The sequence below is a fragment of the Bemisia tabaci genome, chromosome 2 (genome assembly GCF_918797505.1).
Source record: "Bemisia tabaci chromosome 2, PGI_BMITA_v3".
Lineage (NCBI taxonomy): Eukaryota > Metazoa > Arthropoda > Insecta > Hemiptera > Aleyrodidae > Bemisia > Bemisia tabaci.
Window position 1 is genome coordinate 38379210 of NC_092794.1, and position 23651 is coordinate 38402860.

General features: G+C 38.4%; 1 protein-coding gene across 4 annotated transcripts in view; it reads right to left on the bottom strand.

Moving 5' to 3' along the window:
• Nucleotides 1-23651, bottom strand: part of Elys (AT hook containing transcription factor 1 homolog) — a 196413-nt gene that overhangs the window by 138970 nt on the left and 33792 nt on the right. For all 4 annotated transcript variants that reach the window (XM_019057835.2, XM_019057834.2, XM_019057833.2 and 1 more), the window contains 3 exons: nt 19091-19264; nt 13857-14004; nt 7023-7172 (listed from right to left, as the gene is read on the bottom strand). In XM_019057835.2, the coding sequence (XP_018913380.2) occupies nt 7023-7172; nt 13857-14004; nt 19091-19264 (472 nt within the window). The remainder of the gene's footprint in view (nt 1-7022; nt 7173-13856; nt 14005-19090; nt 19265-23651) is intronic.

Genomic DNA, 23651 nt, shown 5'->3' on the forward strand with positions numbered 1-23651 from the left:
ATAACCGTAAAAGAACGTATCCGACGAAAGCAGATGAGCGATGGGCAACCTCTCAAAAAGTCGCGAGATTTCGAAATCTAATCAGTGTTGCTCTCGAGATGCAGGATGCAGCTAAGTTGGCAGCGTACACGAATAGACTGATTTTCGGAGTAACTCAGAGGAAGCAATTCAAAGGAAGCAATTCAGTCCTGAAAACATTTTGCTTCCTGATGTTTTTTCCCACGGTTTTCCTTTGCTCTTCGATAAAGGTGGCTGATGTAGGGGTAACGGGAGGGACGAACATAATTCTGCAGAGGTAAGGAAGAACGCCGTATGAGTCTTCAGACGTTGCCAAATTTCCCCTGGAAAACCACTAAATTTCAGGAAAATTTTTGAATGCTTGTCTACCAATTTCTTGGATAATTTTGTTTTTAATTTGATCTAAAACGTGTGAAAATTTCATGGGGAAAATATTCATAATTTTCCTCAAAAATAAACATTTTATCGAAGAAAATTTGGCAACTCTCGAATGTTCCCATGTCGTTCTTCCGTAGCAGGGCAGAATTGCAAACACTGCGCTTTAAAAAAGAGACAATTTTCGGCTTTTTTCAAAATATTCGGACATAACTCCAATAAAAATACAATGAGAGCATTAGCGCGAGGTTTGGATGTCGCTCCCTGGTCGGAAAATCATGTTTTGACTTGTCTGCCGACAAAATCTCGTCAAAGCGTTCAAGAATAGCTGGGCCTGGACATGAGTCAGGAGTCAGGAGACCAGGCGACAGCAATAAATCTCAATTCGTCATCCTTTTTTCCCTTCCTGCTCGGCTTAGTGGAGCTCCAAAAAAATTGATGAAATTTCTCTCATCGGGTTCGATTTCAACTTTCTCAGTAAATTTACGCTCTGCTAAAAAAGTTTATTACAATGAACTAAATTTCGTCGTGATATGTTGATAAGTAACGGAAATATCGTTCAGCAAGTTATAAATGCAGCAGTTGTGGTATCGATCTTAGTGTACCGTAGAATCATGTATTTTCATTAGTTTGACCACCATTCTGCTCAAAATTTCACCGCGAATCGAAGAATGTACACTGTAAAAACAATTTCCGAATGATAGAAAAAATTGCATTTTTACTGTCCTTAAATTTAGAGGGTCAGATTTTGTTTGGCATATGAGACAATAGGGCTGCGATCCCGTAGCGGGCAGCCTCGGTCTCGAAGGTTGTTAGACAAAAAGGACGAGAAAACCCATGTCATCGCGCCGCTTCCACAGTTTTATGGAACCACGTAGCTGGGGCGGCTTCCTTTTATTCAGACAGAGCAGTGCTGAGACAGAGTCCGAGTTTGACCTTCGGCGTTGGGTGAAGGCTATGTAGTAGTAATATGGAGAGGGGTCTATTTGCATCTCTCAGCGGTCTACACAGATGTGGCTGAAAAATTGGAAATTCTCATAGTTTTGCGAGCATCTAGGAGCTAGAAGCTTTCAATCGACCCAAAAATCGTAAAAATCGCCCTGGTAGATCTCTCAAAATAGGCGTTACATCAGGAACATACACCAATTCCCGGGAACTTAAGGCCGGAGGGGGGTAGATTTGGCTTTAAGAGCGTCTCAGGAAGAGGAGTCTGAAAAATTTGGAAGTCTGACAATTTTGCGAGCGTCTGAAAGCTAGAAGCTTGCAGTCGACCCAAAAATCGTAAAAATCGCCCCGGTAGATCTCTCAAATTAGGCGTTACAACGGAAACATACCGCAACTCTCGGAAACTTAAGGTCGGAGGGGGGTGGATTTGGCTTCAAGAGTGTCTCAAGCGAAAGAGGCTGAAAAATTTGGAAGTCTGAAAGTTTTGCGGACATCGGGACGTCAAGGGCTTTCACCAGAGTCAAGCATCGTCGAAATCGGTCCGGTAGAACTCCAGAAATAAGCGTTACAGTGAAACCCCCAACGATTTTATTTATATAGATTATAGCCTCTTGACCTCTCAAACCTCTCAAACTTCACCGATATGATCTCATGTAGTTCGAGGATTCTTTGGCCCAAACCAAGTGATTACACATCTAAGGTGTGTCTTATGGCTCTTCAAATTCGCAGTTTAGAACTAAATCAGAGACTATAGTTACCTAATGCAGTTCTGCTCTCTTGTTCAATGTTTGTCATAAGTGTTTGTTCGTGTCTGTTCTATGTAAGTGACCACTACAGTGCATGTACACAGTTACGCTGTCGGTACAGGTATTATTTCTTTTTTTCTACAGTCAGGACTTTCTCTTCAGCGCAATAATTTACCAAAGAAATTCACCTAGTTGCGTAAATAATTTGGTGTATAGATATCAAGTTAATATCTCCTTGCGGTGATGCAAAGTTTCTAAGATCTGTCGTAAGTGGGTTTTGCATTTAGATGGTCACTCTTGTCTGATAAAATTACTGATATAACAGCTTCAAATTTATACTTTGATCTCTGATTCATCACTAAATGACATTCGTGCGGAGTCATTTATCATTAATCAGTTCAAAGCCATTTCGACAATGAATCATCAAAAGTCCGATCGAAGAAGGAATTTTCTGGTGAGTGCTGTGGCTAAACCGACATCACAACTCTACTTTCGAAAGCATCAACCAAGACACGACCATTCGTCAGGAAGTGGAAATATCTTGCAACACATCAGCAGGCCAATTATTGAAGGTTTAGAGCAACCCAACAAGGCATCAAATTCCAATATATTGCATGGATAAGATAGGGCTATGTCTTTTCATGTCGGGCTGACATAGTTTCAATGATTGGGCCACTGGTATTTTAGCTGGTAAGATATGTAAAGTCACTTAGGTATCACAAGTTACATACACATCTGTTGTGAAACAGTTTTTGTAAGTATGCTTACCTTTGTGGAGATTAATTGATAACAAAACGAGCATATCAATGTCATAGCCTAACTAGAAAACCACTCATGTAGATTTAGAAAGTTTCAGACTTTCTGTTTCTCTTCGATTATAAAATCATGCAACGAAATGTTACAATTGTCATTCCCAGATAACCTTAACCATGTTCCTGACTTTTTCTTATGGGAGGCTGTAATTCCATGTCTTTTCAAAATCCTTCCATCCGTCTGTACCTGAGAAATTCAGTGAACCAGCCAACTTTCGGACTTTTAACAAGAATTGTCCCCAACTTTACCATTGAAATGATTCTTAGGTGCTTTTGAACAAAGGGACTTTAATACAAATTTTGTTACACAGGTTCGACTCACCCTGAATTCTTAAAAAGGGAAAAAAAATATTTTCTTCACTCTAGAAAGACATGAAACTGACCAAGTTGTAGGTAAGTAAGTAGTTTTGATCACTTCATTCCATGAAATATGATGAGCCTTGTTGCTGCAGAAAACACAACATACTAGCAGGAATCCTCAAATAAATTTTCTGCCTTGTACAATATCTGTTGATACTTAGTATTTGATGATATCTATGAAGTAAAAAAATTCTGAAAAAACACTGGGAATACTAGCAGAGTCATTTCAAAATTTTCTTTCAGGAACAAAACTAAAAATTGTGGAAGTTTCCTAAGATTGCTCTTCAGACAAATTTACGTATTATACATAGATGAAGTGTAGCCTGCTAAATATCATGTCGTATTCCTCTTCTAACATACATGCAGGTGAGTAGATTTTGAAATTTTGAGCACACAATTTGCTTATGAAAGAAGCGAGCACTAACATAATTTCCACTTACCATTACCACTTCCTGACCAATTTTCATAAGTTGATGCTATTGAAAATTGAGTTGTAATGTCGGTTTAGCCGCAGCACTCACCAGAAAATTCTTTCTTCGATCGGACCTTTGATGATTCATTGTCGAAATGGCTTTGAACTGATTAATGATAAATGACTCCACACGAGTGTCATTTAATGATGAATCAGAGATCAAAGTATAAATTTGAAGCTGTTACATCAGTAATTTTATCAGACAAGAGTGACCATCTAAATGCAAAACCCACTTACGACAGATCTTAGAAACTTTGCATCACCGCAAGGAGATATTAACTTGATATCTATACACCAAATTATTTACGCAACTAGGTGAATTTCTTTGGTAAATTATTGCGCTGAAGAGAAAGTCCTGACTGTAGAAAAAAAGAAATAATACCTGTACCGACAGCGTAACTATGTACATGCACTGTAGTGGTCACTTACATAGAACAGACACGAACAAACACTTATGACAAACATTGAACAAGAGAGCAGAACTGCATTAGGTAACTATAGTCTCTGATTTAGTTCTGAACTGCGAATTTGAAGAGCCATCTAAGGCTGTGCGAATATTCGAAAATCTCGAATATTCGAGTTCGAATAATTTTTCCGATATTCGATTCGAACTCGAACTTAGAAATCTCGAATAATCGAATTATTCGAGAACATTGACAAAACTTCGAATATCTAAAGAAAAAGACCGAATACTCGTACATTCGGGCATATTGATGACGTACTAGAAAGAACTCGAACAGGGGCGCAGTTCAAACTACTTGTTTTGAGGTTAGGTAAACAAAGGCCAACGTTTCAGTGGTTCATTCAGCGCTCGGCACTCGCGGACTCGCATTATTAGACGGTTCAATTCGAAATTCGCGCCACTTGAGACGCGTTGTTAAAGTTAAAAATTGAAGTCAGCGAAATGACGTCAGTCCGCCATTTGTAGTTATCCACTCAGCGATGATGCAAACTTGTTAGTAAGCAAAGGCCGCCATCTTCTCAGCAAAACTGGTAAGCGCCCTAGGAACCAGGCTGAGCGCTGAGCGATTTTGCTGAAAAGATGGCAGCCTTTGATTACCTCAGCGGATAACTCAGAAAACGTTTAACAACACTTCGGCTGAGCTCAGCCACTCAGCAGATAACTCGGCGGTTGCACTTCTGACTTTAACAACGCGTCTTTGAGTTCCACCGAATACGTCATCAACATGGCGTACAAATGGGCGAATGTACTGATCGCCATAACCTATCCTCCTCCGCCTCGTGCGGCACCCTGGTCTTTACAATGTTGCTGGACTATCTTTGCAAGATCAGCATTGATGTGCAAAACAGAATGAAGTGGATTTTCGGACAGTAAGCAGCAGTTTTACTGTTCCGCCACAGTTCAATCAATTGCTTGTTCTTAATTAAAGGAAACAATTTTCTTTCCCTTCTATTCTTTCCCCCAACGAATCAAAATGTATGCAAAACCATTTGATGATTAAATAAATTGATTAATTCTTGATCTTTTTATCTAAATTAGTAATTTCTTTATTCAAAATTTGAATTTTAGAAAGAAAAAAAATTATTTATTCAATTTTTACTTCGACTAACACAGAGGTTGGTTTTGGTCAAAAATAGATTAAAATTAAAAATATTCGATTCAATTCAATTTGATTCGATTCGAATTCGAAACTTTTTCAAAATGTTTGATTTGATTCGATTCAACATAAAAAAAAGCCACATTCGCACAGCCCTACCATAAGACACACCTCAGATGTGTAATCACTTGGTTTGGGCCAAAGAAACCTCGAACTACATGAGATCATATCGGTGAAGTTTGAGAGGTTCGAGAGGTCAGAAGGCTATAATACTAAATAAATGGTGAACTTCTAACTCTTGAATGAATTCAGGACCACATACTTAAGACAAAGAAACTGCAAAACATTTGTTTTGAGGCGAAAATGAAAAGGGAATGGTCAAAAGAAAGTAAAAGAAGAAAGTCTGGGTTTGGACATTGGACTTGTAAAACTGATTTTCAGAATGCACCTTAAAATGAGCCGATAGGCCGTGGCTCCAGGTTGTAAAATACGATGAATATTATTGCCAAATGCTTGGTTGAAGTAGAAAACAGATTTAAATTAATTAATATTAAGAGATTTCGAGTTGTTCAGATCCTTCGTGTTATCAATCTTCGTTTGTTTACGACCCACACGCGGCAGAGGCATGCAGAGGTACCTCGCCAGCACGCTAGGTCAAACGTGTGGCCATCGCCGGACGGATAGAATGGGCGCCATATTGAGATGGCCCAAGCGGCGCGCGTTTGAATGGGAGCTCAAAATACGGACTTTTGGACTCGTATTTCGTGAGTTAATATTGCTCAAAAAAATCGGGGAAAATTTCTGTGAACTATGTGCACTCTCTAGTTTCCAAAAATGAAAAAATTACGAATTACTGAACAAGCTCATTATGGCATATTATATTTGTTGAGTCGGCTAATAGCTCAGCCTTTTTTTCGCATTATGAGTAGCCGAAAACCTAAAAAACTTGAAAGTACATGAATAATTTAATTAAAATTATTTGCATAGCAAGATGCAGAGTCAATGCAGACCCCCAAATTTGAAAACACAGTGGTCTTAGAGTAATAGGAGAAGAAGAAATTTCCCATTTTTAACACTAATTCATCTAAAAGTCTACCAGTTTTTCGGGAAATCTTTCATGCCTTGATGAATTCCACTGTTTTTGTGGGTTTCTTGTCCAAGACGCAAGGGATACAGGTGATAAATAATATTTTTTACCAATTTTCATTAAATAAATTCTACATCATCAGAAGTTATCAGGCATGAAAAATTCAGTGAGCTTCCGCCAAAAAAAAAGAGGAAAAAAGGAATCAGTATGAGATATTAGAGGTGTCGACAGAAAAATTGGCCATTGATTACTTTCAGTTTGCAGGCGTTTTCGTGTCACTGCTATCTACATGAAAGCATCTGACTCTCACAGAAGCGAGAACATAAGCTTGGAAAGGTTTTATAATGCCTTCAAACCTTGTAACAATTCAATTTTTAGCCACACAGAAATCACAGCCACATAAAGGTCGCGGGTCATAATTGATGAGTGGTTTATTAACAATAGAATCATGAGATGGATGTTTTCAAAATGGATAGTAGCAAATGACAGTCTGTGCAGAGGCTTAAATTCGTCATCTGCGCATGCAAACCGAAAGTAAACAATGGCTAACTTATCTGACAACACCTCTATCAAACGTGAAAGATGCAGCCCTAAATCAAGCGCATTCTCAGTCATTACTTTTATAGAACAAGGAATATAATGATTTACCGTTCAGGATGAATCCTAAATGATTCCCGGATTTTTTGCACAGTTCTACTTGATCTTTCAAAAACTCAGGTTCATCTTCATCTGGACTGACTACATGCACAGCGCAGTATTGGATCTCATTTCGCACTTCCTTCAATGGAGCAGAAATGGCTGTGAAGAGAAAGCAAAACATACATTTAAGTATTAAAGGCTTGATGAAACTCTATTTTTTCAATTAGTCTTGTAAATGATGCATTTCAACAGAAATAAATTAACGTAGAGCAGGAGTTCGGCTCAATCAATTCTACATATAAAAAAGCGTTTTCGGCACATTGTGAAGCAGGGTGTACTTGTAGCGTCGCTTTATTGATAGATCCCGCCAGATTAGAAACTTTCTTTAAAACCAACTCTTACAGCAATTTGGTCTGTTCTTAACAAATTTTTGGTCAAAAAAGCCCGTAGAAGAGCGGGAGTACCAGTTTTCTTATCTATAAGAAGAGCAAATCCCTTCATATACAGGGGGTCTTGCAGCTTTCAGAAATTGAGGAGAACATGTAAGTATCCAAGAAACAGTAGAGCTCTTGCGTGGGTAAGGAATTTGCAGTTACAGTACATTATCTGGCATAAAACTTTGCAAGAAACAGGATGGAGCCACTGTTTTCTCTGAAAAGAACTTCAAAGCTCGAAAAACGCTCGCAAAAGGCAGGTCGTAATGGAGGGGATTCTCCTTGCAACGCTGAGAGTCCATATCTATATCCAGTGAAACTCTCCATGCACATATAGGAAGAAAATACATTACCAGGGTTGCCACTCTGTATGGGGACTCCTAAGCTGGAACTAAAATACCCATAGAGGGCGATTACAGGCATGTTAAAATATGGAGCTCTTAAGTCCTAAAAGAGCGGCCAAACTTCTAACATAAAAAATGTCACTGCCAATCTTCAGATTCCAATATCAAACCAAGATGGCTAAAAATGTTTAGAAGAGAGCTTCCTTCCACAAAATGAGTTAATTTACGCAAAAACTAAGTCAGAGTCAGTTTTACAAACGACGAGTTGTAGCAATTGTAATAACTAGGAGGCTACACCCCTGGCTGCTATGCACCCAACCCCCTGAAGACGCTCTGCGCCATCAAGGGGCCGCTTTGTGACCTCTTTTTTTAGCTTCTTGTGAATATTGATTCTTTTTCCCTAAAAAAATTAGGGCTGTGCAAATATTCGAAAATCTCGAATATTCGAGTTCGAATAATTTTTCCGAACTCGAACTTAGAAATCTCGAATAATCGAATTATTCGAGAACATTGACAAGACTTCGAATATCTAAAGAAAAAGACCGAGGACTCGTACATTCGGCCATATTGATGACGTGCTAGAAAGAACTGGAACAGGCGCGCAGTTCAGACTACTTGTTTTGAGGTTAGGTAAACAAAGGCCAACGTTTCAGTGGTTCATTCAGCGCACGGCACTCGCGGACTCGCATTATTAGACGGGTCGATTCAAAATTCGCGCCACTTGAGTTCCACCGAATACGTCATCAACATGGCGTACAAATGGGCGACTTTACTGATCTCCATAACCTATCCTCCTCCGCCTCGTGCGGCACCCTAGTCTTTACAATGTTGCTGGACTATCTTTGCAAGATCAGCATTGATGTGCAGTAAAACAGAATTAAGTGGATTTTCGGACAGTAAGCAGCAGTTTTACTGTTCCGCCACAGTTCAATCAATTGCTTGTTCTTAATTAAAGGAAACAATTTTCTTTCCCTTCTATTCTTTCCCCAACAAATCAAAATGTAGGAAAAACCATATGATGATTAAATAAATTGATTAATTCTTGATCTTTTTATCTAAATTAGTAATTTCTTTATTCAAAATTTGAATTTTAGAAAGAAAAAAAATTATTTATTCAATTTTTACTTCGACTAACACAAAGGTTGGTTTTGGTCAAAAATAGATAAAAATTAAAAATATTCAATTCGATTCGAATTTGAATTTTTTTCAAAATATTCAATTCGATTCGACATAAAAAAAGCCACATGCTCACAGCCCTAAAAAAATACAATATACAACATAAATATTACGTTTTAGAAGAAATGATTTTGTTTGTGTTGAATAATGAAAACAAATCTGATAGCATAAGGATGCATATAGCTATGATTGATTAATGAACAATGGCACTACAACAACGGCAGACGATTAACAGGTCTTGATTGATTATTTCAGGCGTTGAGAACCGAACCTACACCTCAGGCCATAGTGGAGTAACACTTGACACCCCAGTCGACTCAGCTATCGCCGAAGCTGATAGGTAGACGGTGAATCTTGTGTTCATAGAGTAGAGCTACAGCTAATGCAAAGGCTACGCGGCCACTGTACAACTTTCTGTGCAGGCTAATGGGCCACTGTGCAACTTTTTGTGCAAGCTACTGGGCCACTGCGCAACCTTCTGTGCATAGCAGCAGCAGTTTAGGAGAATTCTGCAAATTCGCTCAATTTTATAGCGTCATTGTAAAGAAACCTGGGTCTTATCCCCAAAATCCGATTAGAGCAGGCTCATCTACAGCCTGTCTATTGCCGCAAAATTCATTGAAATCGGCCTAGTAGAAAACTCAAATGAACTGTGACAAAATATAAAAATTTACATTGTTTAAATGGGATAGTTCCCAACTTTGCCATGTAGCATACAAAAACCTGGGTCATATCTTCAAAATCTGCATAGAGTGGGCTCATTTGGAGACAGTTGCCTGTCGATTGCCGCAAAAATCTTGAAAATCGGGCCGGTAGAATGCTGGAACTAACAAGGGGAGGCTACCGATTGTACCCCTCAGTTCGGGTTCAAATTTGGCAGAGAGGTAGAGTAGATTAATATAAGAAACCATATTTTTTTTAGGTGCCAATGCCCAGCGGTTTTTGAGTTATAAATTTTTGAAGTTGCCGTTTTTTCGTGTCAGCGACGCGCTCAAGTTGAGCCTACTGTGCGCGCACCTTTTAATGCGATCCGAGTATCCCGACATTCATATGTGGTCGTTCGCCAAGCGGTAGCGCGCTCGCCTACGGTGCCGCGGGTTCGGGGTCCGATACGTGTTATGAAAATTTAATTTTTACAATTGATTATTTTGTTTTTTAATCGCTTCATCACAACAAATTGTTAGTCACCTTGTAAATGTTATGATGCTAATTATATTTTCTTCCGTTTTTGTCAAACAATCATGAAAAAAAATAAAAAAAAAAAAATAATTAGAATCAAAACGTTTACAAGGTGACTTACAATTTGTTGTGATGAAGCGATTTGAAAACAAAATAATCAATTATAAAAATTAAGATTTCGGTACAAGAATCGAACCCCTAACCCGCGGCAACGTAGGCGAGCGCGCTACCGCTTAGCCAACGGTCACACATGTATGCTGGGATACTCGGATCGCATTGAAAGGTGCGCGCACGGTAGGCTCAACTTGAGCGCGTCGCTGACACGAAATAACGGCAACTTCAAAAATTCATAACTCAAAAACGGCTGGGCATTGGCACCTAAAAAAAATGCGGTTTCTTATATTAACCTATTCTACCTCTCTGCCAAATTTGAACCTGATCTGAGGGGGACAATCGGTAGCCTCCCCTTATAGGCGTTACTGGAAATGAAAAGTTAGGAGGTCTGAGAGCTTATAGTATAGATAAATCATTTTTTTTTTGATGACCATGAGAGAAAGTGGCGAATCTTATCAAAGATAGAATCTTAACAAAGATATGACAATTTAAGCGCCTTGTTCCTCCGGCTGTGGTAACCCAAGGTCAGGGATTTTGATTTCCATCCGTTTCGCACTACCACTCCACATGGGGTGGGTTTTGGCCAGATGGTCATCTAGACGCTCAAACTATCATATGTTGGTTTAGGCTCTAATTTGGAATATGCTCTGATCAAGAGTAGGCAAGGCAAAGGAAGATTGGGGACCGAGGTCGAGTCGACCAACTAAACCAAACTCATGTAAGCGTACCTGCATGGACAATGCCAGAATCATCCCTATGGGATATGTCTTCGGCTGCATCACTTGGTGATGGATTGGATGGGATGCTTGAATTTCTGTTGTTATCTGTATTTTGAGCATAATTTTCATTTTGTTTTGATATTTTATTTTGGAGAATCTCTTTTATATAAGCATAGCTTAAATTCCAGTTTCCTAATGATTCAAGCATGTAATGGACACAATTTTCTGGACTCAGTTTTCCGTTGAGTTTTTGTTCTTGATTGTATTTAAGGGTAGAAATGTGCTTGCAGCCGAGGAACGTTTGTTCCGGCGTGTCCTCTGCAGACAAGCATAAGGGACAAAGGGAGGAAAAAGTTACTTTAAAGCGAAAAAGATAGTGATTAAAACGGCCATGGCCGGAGAAAAATTGAGTCAAAAAGGAGTCTGTCACCCCGTTTGATCTTTCAATCCAAGGTTTCAGTGACGGAAGTAACCTGTGGAGCCATCTGTCTTCGGTGTCCAATGCATTTTCCCATCTTTCATTCCATCTTCTGTTAATATCCGTCTCAATCTCGATTTTAGGTTCTGTCTTTAATCTGATCCTTAGATTTTTCTCTATCAGAAGATCCGAGGGTGGTAAGTCGGTCAACACATCTAAAACTTTGTTGCTTACTGTTTTATGAACTGTGCATAAATCCTTCTTCATGGGTCTTCAGGTGGATGTAACAAGTTTGATATTATATTTTAATTTACAGGCGTCCGACCAGATTTCAATTCCGTACTAGAGTCCCTTTATACCCAGAGTTAAGACAACTCACTTTTGGTTGGGCCAGGGTTGGGCTGAAAGTGGCCTAAAAAAAAATCCAATTCTGATTGGTTCTCGCTCATGGAGGCCGAAACGAGTGCACCAAGATGGCGGTACCTTGAATGTGAACAAGAATAATGAAAATATTACCTAATTGTGGTTTATCAAGAGTAAATTGTTCTTTTCATTGGTCCAAAATGAAATAGATTAAGAAATTATTCACAAACCAATCTCATTTTCTTTTTAATTGATCAATTTGTTGATGTTGTTGTTTTTGTGTGACAGACATCGCAGGATTCCTGATCCTTATCCCTCAATATCGTTCGTTTGGGTGCACTCATTTCGGCCTCCATGGCCAGCCAAGGCCGGCTGCCAGTCAGCTGATAATCGAGTTGTCTCAACTCTGGGTATAAAGGGACTCTATCCCGTACCAGATAATAGCCATGATCGCGTGTATGATGAGTTTCCTCTTGAGGAAAGAAAGATCATCGATGTTTGGCATAATTCCTTGGAAGTGCCCTGTGACTTTTTTGGCTTTTTCACAGACGATCCAAAGATGATGGGACATGCTCAGACCCTTGTTCAGAAAGATACTAAGGTATCTGAGTGATGTCCCAACCTCCATGATCTGTCCGTCGACTGATTTGACTGCTTCACTTCTGTCTATCTTCTTTCCTTCCAAAATCAAGGATTCGGTTTTAGAGTTTTCCATGGTAAGATTTATTTTCTTCAATTGCTTGTTGATTTGTGCCGTTATTCTTTCGCTGTCTCTGAGAAGTGTAGTTTTGTCATAGGTTATTAAGATCTTCAGTATGTCGTCTGCGTATGCGATGTTTGTTACGTCTGGATCTGTTTTAGCTTTAATTATTGGTTCATACACTAAATTGAAAAGGAGAGGACCAATAATACTTCCTTGGAAGCAATGAATCACTTTGAATAGGAAGAATTCATACGTTGGCTGCCCTTAGGGACCCTAAAAGCTCAACGACCTAACCTCAAACTTACCGACATGTCCATACTCACCATATGTGGGTACTCTTGCTGAAACTATGGCAACCCTCCTGATGAATTCGCCGCCCCCCCCCCCCCCATGGACTCTCGGCATAACAAGGAGGGTCCCCTCTATTACGGTCTTAACTTAAGCTTAGGAGTTTGTTTCAGAGAAAACTAGTGGCACCGTTGTGTTTTCCGCGATGTTTGACAAAAGAAGGTTTACTTAAATTGGGAATCCCCAACACATGCTAGAGCTTCAGAATTTTCAACGATAATAAAATAATTACTGTGGATGTAAAAATTAAAAAATAATGGTGATGAATGTCTAAATGTGATGTGATATTAGACTTGATTAAAATATCATTGCCTTGAGAGACCTATTCCTCCTTTCTCTCATCACTTAAAAATTACGTAGGTTGTCCAAAAAGTAGTGAAACGAATTCTTTAACTTTAAATGTAACCTAGGTAAAGGATTTTTCTTGGTTTGTATGGAACAAAGGCTTATCAGCTTTCTGATGAGACCAAGCTTCACTCATTTGATAAAAATTAAAAATGTTATGGAGGTTTGAAAGGCCAGAGTCGCATTGCCGCCTACAACTTAGAACAAAGATTTTCGCTCACCCAAATTGGTCTCTAAAAGTAGGTGCAATCTGATGCAATTTACGCCCAAAACAACTTGACAACCCTCAGTGCTACTTGAAGAAATTTTACCAAAGTTGTCATCCAACTAGAGGACCCAAGAATCCACAGAGTGATTAACCCGGTCGTCGGATTGCACCCCAGATATGTGGCAGATTTATCCAAAGCTAGACGATCCCAATCAGTTTACCGCTTCCCACAAGAACTGATGCTTTTTGGTGGTGAGAGGAGCTGGGATCGGCATATTTTTGTCGGTTTTTTTGAAAACAGAATTCAGTTTCCTCCAAAAAGGTTGTAAAAACTGAATAAAATTTCGAAATGTGCGAGTTGAAAGTTGAATTTCTCATTTCTTCTGCATCACAGTTTTTCATATTTGGCTCTGTCAACTGAACTGCTTCATACTCAACCCACCATAGAATATGTCTTGAAACTTCAAAAGGAGAGAGTGAACAAAGTCTAACCTTTCAAGATATCATTTCTGCGCAGATCAATGATATATGTCTTTCCACTTAAGGTGCCAACAGCTAGAACTCCACTCATATCTTTTAAAAGGGGAGACAAAGGAGATATTTCACAAGGGTTGCATAGAATTAGACTGAGGGCAGTCACCTGAAGAGGGGAAAAAAAATATGATTAAAAGATGCCATTAAACTGTCGGATCACAAACAAGAAAAAAGGATGGTAAAAGTTTAGAAAAAAACCAATAATAGAAAAAAAATTTGAAGTTAAACGGCACTGACAAAATCAGTCTAATTGCATTTGCATAGACCGTTTTAGTGTTACATTACATTTCCAGATATATTGCGATTTTAGGCCTGATGCTCTAATCAGGATTCGGTTAATTTGATTTACATGAGACTTCCTATAAGGCATGGAACGTCGATTTTCAAACGGTAATTCTGGATAATTTAAGACTGTTTCTGCTGGGTGAATCGTCAATGTCGCTTCAGATAAATTAATTATATTCAATAAATCGAAACAAGTCCCGAGAATGAGATTATGTTACTCCTTTATTTACATCCTTCTCTGGGACTCGGCAGAATGCTCTTTTTCCATTTATCTAAAAAAAAAACCTTGCAATGGTGGATTTTATATACATTACCGAGTTTATAATCATTATTTTACTCTATACATCGTATTTATGCGACGGTATATGTGGGTAAACATTACGTCAGAATGAGTTAAATTGTAGTTGGACATCCCCCTCACCGCTATGGATACTTACCTTTACCTAGAAGTTAAAAAAAGATTCTGATGAGTGCTTTTCAACTTATTGTACCTTTACTGAGCTTACGCCAATAAGTTCCCGGCAATGTTGGTGTGCGAGAATGTTATCAATAAAGCACCTTCAGAATCTTATCAACATCAATTGGATCAAACGGAGACAACTTCTCCACAGTTTTATTGTATACTAACAGTTAATACTGGATCATAAAGACAGCTTTCCTCTGAAGGTATTAACTGAAAGTGATTTAAACAATATCGTACCTTTGTATTGAATTGTTTAGGAGGCAACATTATGGATAAGATGAAATAAAAAAGTGGGTGATGTATCGCTGGAATTACTGCAGCGCAATACTTTTGAAAGAGTCCAATACTCGACTAAATAGGTGCAGATATTTAGATACTGTCAAGATGGATAGAATTCATAAGAAAAACTAACATGAGAGACCTACAAAGTTTTTTTTTCAAAAATTATCGAGAAACAGAGTCCAAAATGAGAAGGTAAACAAAATGGTAACAAAGCCTCACTCTCGGAACTTGCCGCAATTAACTGACAATGGGTAAAATTAATTTATGAGATGCGATATTGATGATTCACCAGGCAGAAACGTACATTTGAGGATATGAAAAACTTTTAATTGCAAGAAAATCCGGCAGAAACAGTCTTAAACTATCCAAAATCACCATTGAAAAACTGACATTCAGTTCCTCATGAGAAATCTCAGGTAAATTGAACCGATTGAATCCCGGTTAGGGCACCAGGCCTAAAATCGCAACACACCTCGAAATGTAACGTCATCACTAAAACGGTCTATTGCTACCATGTTTCGCTACCTAAATCAAAAAACAAGAGACAATATTTTGAAACTTGCACTGAATTTCCTTCTGATTAAAAATAGAAGAATAGCCTACTACACCCACTTAGGAACACAGCTTCTCTCATGCAGCAGTATGGCATTCCTAAGGATTTGTGAGACTCAAGAGAATTCTGTCTTCACTTCAGCCGTGGACCCTATCAACAAGTTGACAAATTTCAAGTTTTTGACCCATACATAGCCCCCCAAAAATATTAATACTCCTAAGAGGTACTTAAAGAGCATTAGAACACTATACACAGTTATACAAGAGTCAGCCATCACCCCTGTAACTTTTTTCCTAATTAACATAGGGATTTGAGACTTTAGAGATGCTTCTAGATCTAAAGTGGCAACTTTTTGGTACCCCTGAAATTCTGAAGGAGGTGGGTGCCAACTTTTTTTTTCAAATGGCAACCCCCTCTTTGTGACACCTTATTTGGAAGACAAGAAAAAAAAAATGTTGGCACAAGCCGCAGGTCAAAAGTTGGATTTTTCACAAAATTCAAAGTTCAAAATGACGGAAATTTGGTATATCCGTTTTTATTGACGGGTTAGGATGGGATTTGGAATCCCAGGATTTCTTGGGGACAGAAAAACGATTCTAGCATTGGTTTTCCTGTAAATTCGGTCTTCTTCAAAATAGCGGCTTACAGCGGGAAGTGGATATTTAGGCTGCTTGTCGATGGATGTACAGGATACTTTGTGACCCTATATACTTTGACATGAGAAAAATTAATTTTTCATCAGATTTTTGAAAATCTTAATAACTTTAAAAAGGTGGAGGAAAATAGCAGGCAATCGGTATTACGAACATTTACTGATGGATTTGCATGTAACTCAGTTCTCAGGTGGTTTTTGGCTTGAAAGAAATTTCTTAATGATTAGATTCCTAAAATGCTATATGTAAATACTCTTTGAAAGGCGGCCGACTCTTATGCGGAAAATCGGCATAACGGACGTGTATTGATGGTTTCACATGAGACTCAGCCGCCTTTTAGAAAGTATTTTGCATTATGGGAATCTAATGATATTGACGTTTCTTTCAAGCCAGAAACCAACTGAGTATTAAGTTTCATGCGAATCCATCAGTAAATGTTCGTTATACCGATTTCCTGCTATTTTTTGCCGTTTTTTTAAGTCATTCAAAAATTCAATGAAAGATTCATTTTCCTAGGGCCGAAATATCTACAGATACAGAGTATGACATTTTAAAAGACCGAGTTGAAATAGATGTGCCGCCCTTAATGCCATTTATGAAAACAGAGCAACTATGATGAAAGCTGAGCATTTTAAATACAGCGAGGTGGTATGTTTACAGTCTGAGCCATTCGATTTACCTTTAAGCCTACCTAGAGGGTGAGTTGTGTAAAACCTTGATTATGAAGGCTAAAGAAACCATGCTGGTTTTTGAGTATTCAGTATTCTTAAAGGTATTTCAAAACTCACAAGCTACTTCATTTAAAAGATGTGAGACGGCAAGTGTCTGTAGGTAGCTACTATTCATAGGATTCCTATTGTTAAATGTCTAATAAAAAAACCACAGGGACATACTTTAACAAATTCTGAAAAAAAAAATATTTTGGACAAATTTTTGTTGACTTTGTAAACATTTTCAACACATCCCGGAGCAGTCATTTGCGGGAAACTTCCCAAATTGACTTGTAGTTGTATCCTACCTCGGTATTTAAAACTGATTATCAAAATTGGAACATAAAAATATGATTGGAATATTTATAGCATTTACAGGCTTGCAAAAATGTTCATACCCTGCAAAATGGGATCAATTAATAACAAGTGTTCCAATTACTGTTTGTCAGATAATGGAATAATTTATTTAGGAAAATTCCAAAACTTGCTGGTTGAGTCCATTCTACGTCGAAGCATTTAGACCACGGTATGAGTGCGAGGCCACAAGAGTAAAAAGTTGAGGTTATGGTACTAAGCACAACACGCGGTTGGGAGAAACAAAGCACGGAAACAAAACCTTAGACTGTTTGCGAATTAGGATTTTTTCGGTGAGACGATAGGTAGGCAACCGGGATTGCAAGTAGTATCGAGAGAAATCATCAGAGGCAAAAACGACTATTCACATTTCACACAGCACCGCTCACCGATAGCAGCGCGAGTAGCGGAAATCAGAAAAAACAGTTAACAAATAGTTCACTTGAAATGCCCTAGAGGAACTCATCACAGCCGCACCAGCAAACACTAACAACGCAATTGGAATAAAGTTCACTGACTTTCTTTCAAAATTGTCATAGAGTCTTTAAAAGTCAAATTAGAATTATATTCATCTGTATTTCAACAGATTTATATTCATTAGCTTTTTTCATATAATCATGCATGCAGCCTTCAAAGCCCTTATTTTTCTATGCAGAAGAACTTTTATTTCAATTAGTAATACTCAAGATCTACGAAAAATATCTGCAACCAGAATAAACCTGTTAGTAACAAACATTTCTTTTAATGTAGCAAGAATAATTTGATGTGCTCTTCCTTTCGTATTAAGATTCTATTCGAAGGAAATCGTTATAGAAATGATTATAATTAAACCATTAAACAAAATCATAGCCTTAAGATTTATCACCTTATTAATAGTAACTACAAGTTATTCATTAAAAATAATGATAATTATTAGTTTGAACAAAATATCTTTAAGTAAAAAAATAAAAAGAGAAATCTATAATCAAAAGATAAGAAAAGTACTTCTTCTTATCCCATCTGTAATTTTAGGGAGCAAGTTATCATGAGTTATAGAATTAAACAAAAATGTAATTTACTTATCCATTACAGAAAAATTAATTCCACCAATTGGTGCCACCAAAATTCCTGGACATTCCCTGACTTTTCAAGGTCGTTACAAATTCCCAGACAATTCCTGGTTTTCCAGATTTTTGGACATCCTGAATTAGTTATAAGCGGGTTAGGGCTGTTGGTCCGTCCAGTTCCAATTTCAAGTATAAAGATCTTTAGGGACTTGTAGAAATGATATTCTGGTGGTGATTAATGACAATTTTCAATGAATTAAAGGCCTCGTTATTTTATGGTCATCAGAAAACAGCTGACAGTGTGATTTTAAAGGCGTAAGTGCTCTCTTTAAATGACCTGTCTTCCTCGAATGTTGTGTCTGGCCCAAAGATCTTTGAGAATTTGTTGCTGGTGATGCTTGTTGCAAATGTTCAAAGAATTAATACAAAGACATTTTTTTCAAACTTTTCAGTCACATGAAAACAGCTCAGTGTAAATATTAGTGATTCGTTCAAGTTCTTGATTTTGTCTCATGTCCCCCCCCCAAATTTTGGCATATCCTTAGATCACTTGATGATCATAAGGAGACTATACGTATAATTTTTCATACCTAATCTGAATAAAATTAAACGGATAAATTTCTAGGTACACCTGTGCAATGTGCACTTAATGAGACCAACAGACAGATGGACATACATGTTTTTAAGTATGGTTATTTTGACTCCAAGCCCCTTAAAATTCCTAGAAATTATGATATTTTGACTTTTTCCTTGGATGACAATACTTCCTCTACCCGCAAAGCGATCGAGAAAGTAATTCTTCTTCATCTGTAAAATGCTGTCTTGGAGCTAAAATTAGGGACTAACCTTCTCTTTAAAATGAATGGAGCGCAATATTTTACCAGTTCCAGAATGATAAACATGAACATAACCTCCTATCAGCTCACTTGCAACACCTACAATGAGGAGTGGAGGAAAATTTGGGTCTCCATCTTTTTCCTGCAAAATGCGTCCCTCAGGAAGTTCTATGACACAAGTTACCTGAAAATAACAAAGGAAATTTACTTGAATAAAATGACTCATTTTTGATGACTAGAAAACTAATATTCACGTTTCATTCTTGTCTTTTTTTCTTTTTATTTTTTCTTTTTTTGTAACATCTGTATCCATTCACAATTTTTGTTTCAAAATAGCGTTCCCTAGAACACATTTGATGCTTCAAATCGAACAAATTTGTTTTAACGACATTTCTGGCTAAGGGTTTTCCCAGAGAGGAAGCCTCTCGTCCCTCCCAGGCTCCACTGTTGCCAGAATGCTGCCTTTTCAGCACTTTTCCCCATTCAAACTCATTTGAAACATTCTCATTAATTGCACGCTCAGGCGACGAATAACAAGTGGAATGAAAAAGTGGAATCCTTCGAAGTTTATATTAATGAGGATTATCATGACTGAGGCATGACTGAAATAACGAAAATTAGACAGGTGGTTGCGGAAGTGCTTAAAGCCTGCTGAATAATGGATGGTGGCTATGTGTATCAGCTCCCATTTTGGTTACTGCATAGATCTCCGAGTGCTTCCCCTTTTGAGAGAGCTTCTTCTAACCAAGAGTAGAGAACCTGGGTAGAAAGAGTAAGGACAGGTCAAAACATGGAGCACTTTTGGTCCAAAAGGGAGGCCAAGCTTCCTCCAAGAAATGTAGCTGCCAACCTTCACATTTCTAAGTCAACCTAGGAAAGCTAATAGTGTTTAGAAATAAGGATCCTCCACTAACTTGAGGAAAAAAGGGAAAAAAAGTCTACTGCGGAGTTTAATGATCTTTGAAATAACAAGTGGTAATAATTGTAATGACGAGTACTTGTGGAAAGTTTAAGGTGCACAGGTTGGCTGCTGTTTTGGGCCCGAAAAGCTCCATGACCTGATCAAACCTATTCCAAAAATTACCAACATGTCAATACTTTTCTTCTTCCGCTACTCTAACCATAATGATAAACCCTGAATGCAGCTACTTCCAAAAAGAATAATGCAGGATATTTTTTCAGTGTTGTACAGGTCCGACTGTACTGTACAACATAATAGCAATGAAAGGGAATGAAGTGAACAACAAATAATGAACACACGGATACGTCAAACATGTCATGCTGTGGGCCTAAGCAAAGAACAGGATAAAACACTGAAAAAATGACAAACTCAAAAAATAAAGGGACCCCGCAAATCGGCCGGAGTGGGGCGCATTAATGAAAAAATCTAGTTGGCCCCTGAAAAAGGGGACCAACTCACAAAACTATACTCACATTTTTGAGGCGATACGAGAAATTCCCGACGGGCCGGAAAAAGAAAAACTCGGACTATTAGCACGTCTGAGACTCAAATGGGGAATGGGGTCTTCGCAGGAACACACAGGAATCTGTCTGCGCACGCGCAGACGCCCAGAACCCAACGGCGGGAAAATTTGAAATGTGCGGGTGAGTGGGGGGAGAAGGAGAGGGGACCCACTGTACAGTGTGTTACCCACAATTTGCACGAAATGACCACAATTTTTATTCTTTATTTTTGTCATAAAACAGAGTCAAAATCGAACAATCGTATTCTCCCAGCTACATTTCAGCCTGTTCCAACTGGGGCAATCCAAGCTCAACACCCCTGGACTTAAAAAATGACGCTGAAAGTATAAAGGCACATGAAACAAAACACCAAAGGGTAGGGTGTTTCTTACTTTTTAAATTTTCGAATTCGAAGAAGGTCCTGCTCTTAAAAGTTGATGTGTGTATAGATTAGAAGCCTCGTGTAAAGCAAAAACTTAGAACCAAAATTTAATTTTTTACCCGGTGCTCAAATGACTTAAGTGACGCAGGTTGAAATTTGAGGTTTCTAGATAAAATAACATTAGTCCTCCGTGGTATACGCCACGTTACGGCCCTAATCGACGAAAATTTCGTCCGTTTGGTCGTACCGGGGATACAAAAGCCGCAAGACACCAGAAAATGGCGCGCGAAACGAGAGACACGAGGAACAAAACGGGTGATCTGTAGCGCAACGCGCGCGTACTCTTCAGAGCTTAAGCGACACGCCGCACGGTGGATCGAGTCAATGATAGAGGTCGGTCATGGGCGACGAAAAAATTAGTCAAATTTTAAATATTTTTTCTTGGTTTTCTAGTAGTTAAGCTTCCAAAATGAATGTATCCATGGCTCAAGGGTCTTTGAACCCTTCCACTTTGACATGCGGGTTGCCTAAAGCTGACATTGCAGGTAGTATCAAATTTACAGTTTGATAAGGTTATATTTCGCTTTTGCACAAGTTCTGTGGCAGATAAATCAAAATTTCCATTAAACATGCTTATTCTCCTTCCTTTAAGAAACATTTTCGTATATCATTAATGTGCATTGGCATATTTCTAGGAGGACCAAAACCACCTCCAAAACTTGCGTTAAAAAAACGCCCCAAAAAATGTTATGATAGCTCGATAAAATAATGTCCACAAGATTCCGCATAATCCGTTGTTGGATTGCTTTTTGTACACTATCAGGAATGATATTATGTAATAATTAGCCGCTAATATCCGCTAATCTGCAAAAACGGTCCATTTGAATGATTGGAAGTCACACCTGCTGGGAATCCGATCTTGCTCTGATGTCATCAATAAAATTGTGCATTACACGATATCCTTCAATCTCGGTGATTTTTCTACTGATTCCTGATTTTGGCTGATTTTTCGATATTTTGACGAGACATTAACCTCCTGTTAGTCTACGACGCTAATTCGATCAGTGTTATACTGTGCGATAAAGTTTAAGGTGTATGTTTTGCGCATTTTATTTCACATGTCCCGTTTCTTGCAAAATGTCTTCGACATACCTAGAACTCATCCATGAGCTCCATAAAAATAAAACATCGGTTGTGAGTTTAAAAAGAAGAAATATAAGAAATTTCTTCGAGAGACATTGGTCCTTCTCAGAGGTTCTTCAAGGGATCAGAACTTGCATGAAAATAAAATTTCCTCCTATTTTAATATTTTTTCAATAAAAATGTTTCAAACTTCACTCCAAACTTCGAGGAACGAAACGAAATAATGGAAGATGATAAACATGGTTTTTTTACTGCATTCCATTTTTTATATCTTGTGGTAAGTACCTATAATAATTTTCCAGGATTACTCGATAAAAAGAGGCTACAGAATATACATCTCTTTTTTTTATTTATTTAATATATTGATCTATTTTTTGAAACATGCATATTTGTTGAATAACTAAAAGAGTAGAGATTTCATAAAAATGAAAACATCTATTGACTGGCTGGAGGAAAAGAGAAGAAAAAATAACATTATCAGGATGTTCCGTATATGTGTCAGAGTGCAATTGCGAGAAACCAATTAACACAAACAAAAAACGATATTAGCAGAAATTGAAAGAAATATTGCAACCTTCGTGGTGAGGGGCCTGTGAAGCCGCCCTCCCTTGCTCCTCAAGTGATGTCTTTGAGTCAAGTTCTGCAAAACTCTTCTTTATGTAAGACGCTTACGGTCCCATTCGCCGAGAGTAACGTGAAAAATAAGCTATCAAGGATCCCACTTTTAATAGACATGGAAAAGTGTGTAAAATCGCATTAAAACTCGTTTTGCGGCTGAAATATGATCAAGAATGGAATCTACGACGAAAAATACTCAAGGATAAGGTAATTTGCTCTATTCTAAGGACGGAAATCTCTGTAATCAGAGAAAATAAGACGCGTGATGCGCGATGACCGACTCCTCCAATTGACTCGATCAACCTTGCATCGCACGCATGCACCAAGCTTACGCGGGCCCGAAAGTTCCCGTCTGTAGCAATGCATCATTAAGAATTGACCTGGATAAAGTATAACGTTAAAAAAACAGTTGAAATGTATGAATACATAAAAAGAAAAATTATCTTAGTGAAATATTGGATATTCTCATGTATAATAGGGCCCTTGAAAGATGATCCCTGAGCCGCGGGTATTTCTTGCAAACGCTGGCAGCAGCAACCTGGCCCAGACTGAGTCTGGAGTTCGCGCAACGATGCCGAGCCGAGCCACAATCGAACCCTAATTGCTCTCGCGTAATTTCCGATTTCATCATCCTACTAGAGTGAACTAAATTTTTTTGAAAATTGCTTAACATGCATTTAACGAGTATTTCCCTACTTTCCGTTGAAACACTGTAGCACAGTAATGTATCAGAGAGAATGGCTTTCTAGTAGTTTCGCCAGAGGGCGACACTTCCCCAGTGGTTCTGGACGGGGCATCTCTGATTGATTGCAGTTGCCGAATGATGATGGATCGACCAATCAGAGATGGCGTGCCCTGAGCCGCTGGGGAGTCAGTTGTAGATTGACTCGGGTCGAGAAGCCTGTGACCGTTTTCACGATGTGAGTATTATCTTTGAAAGGTTGGGGGATGTGTCCCCCAACCA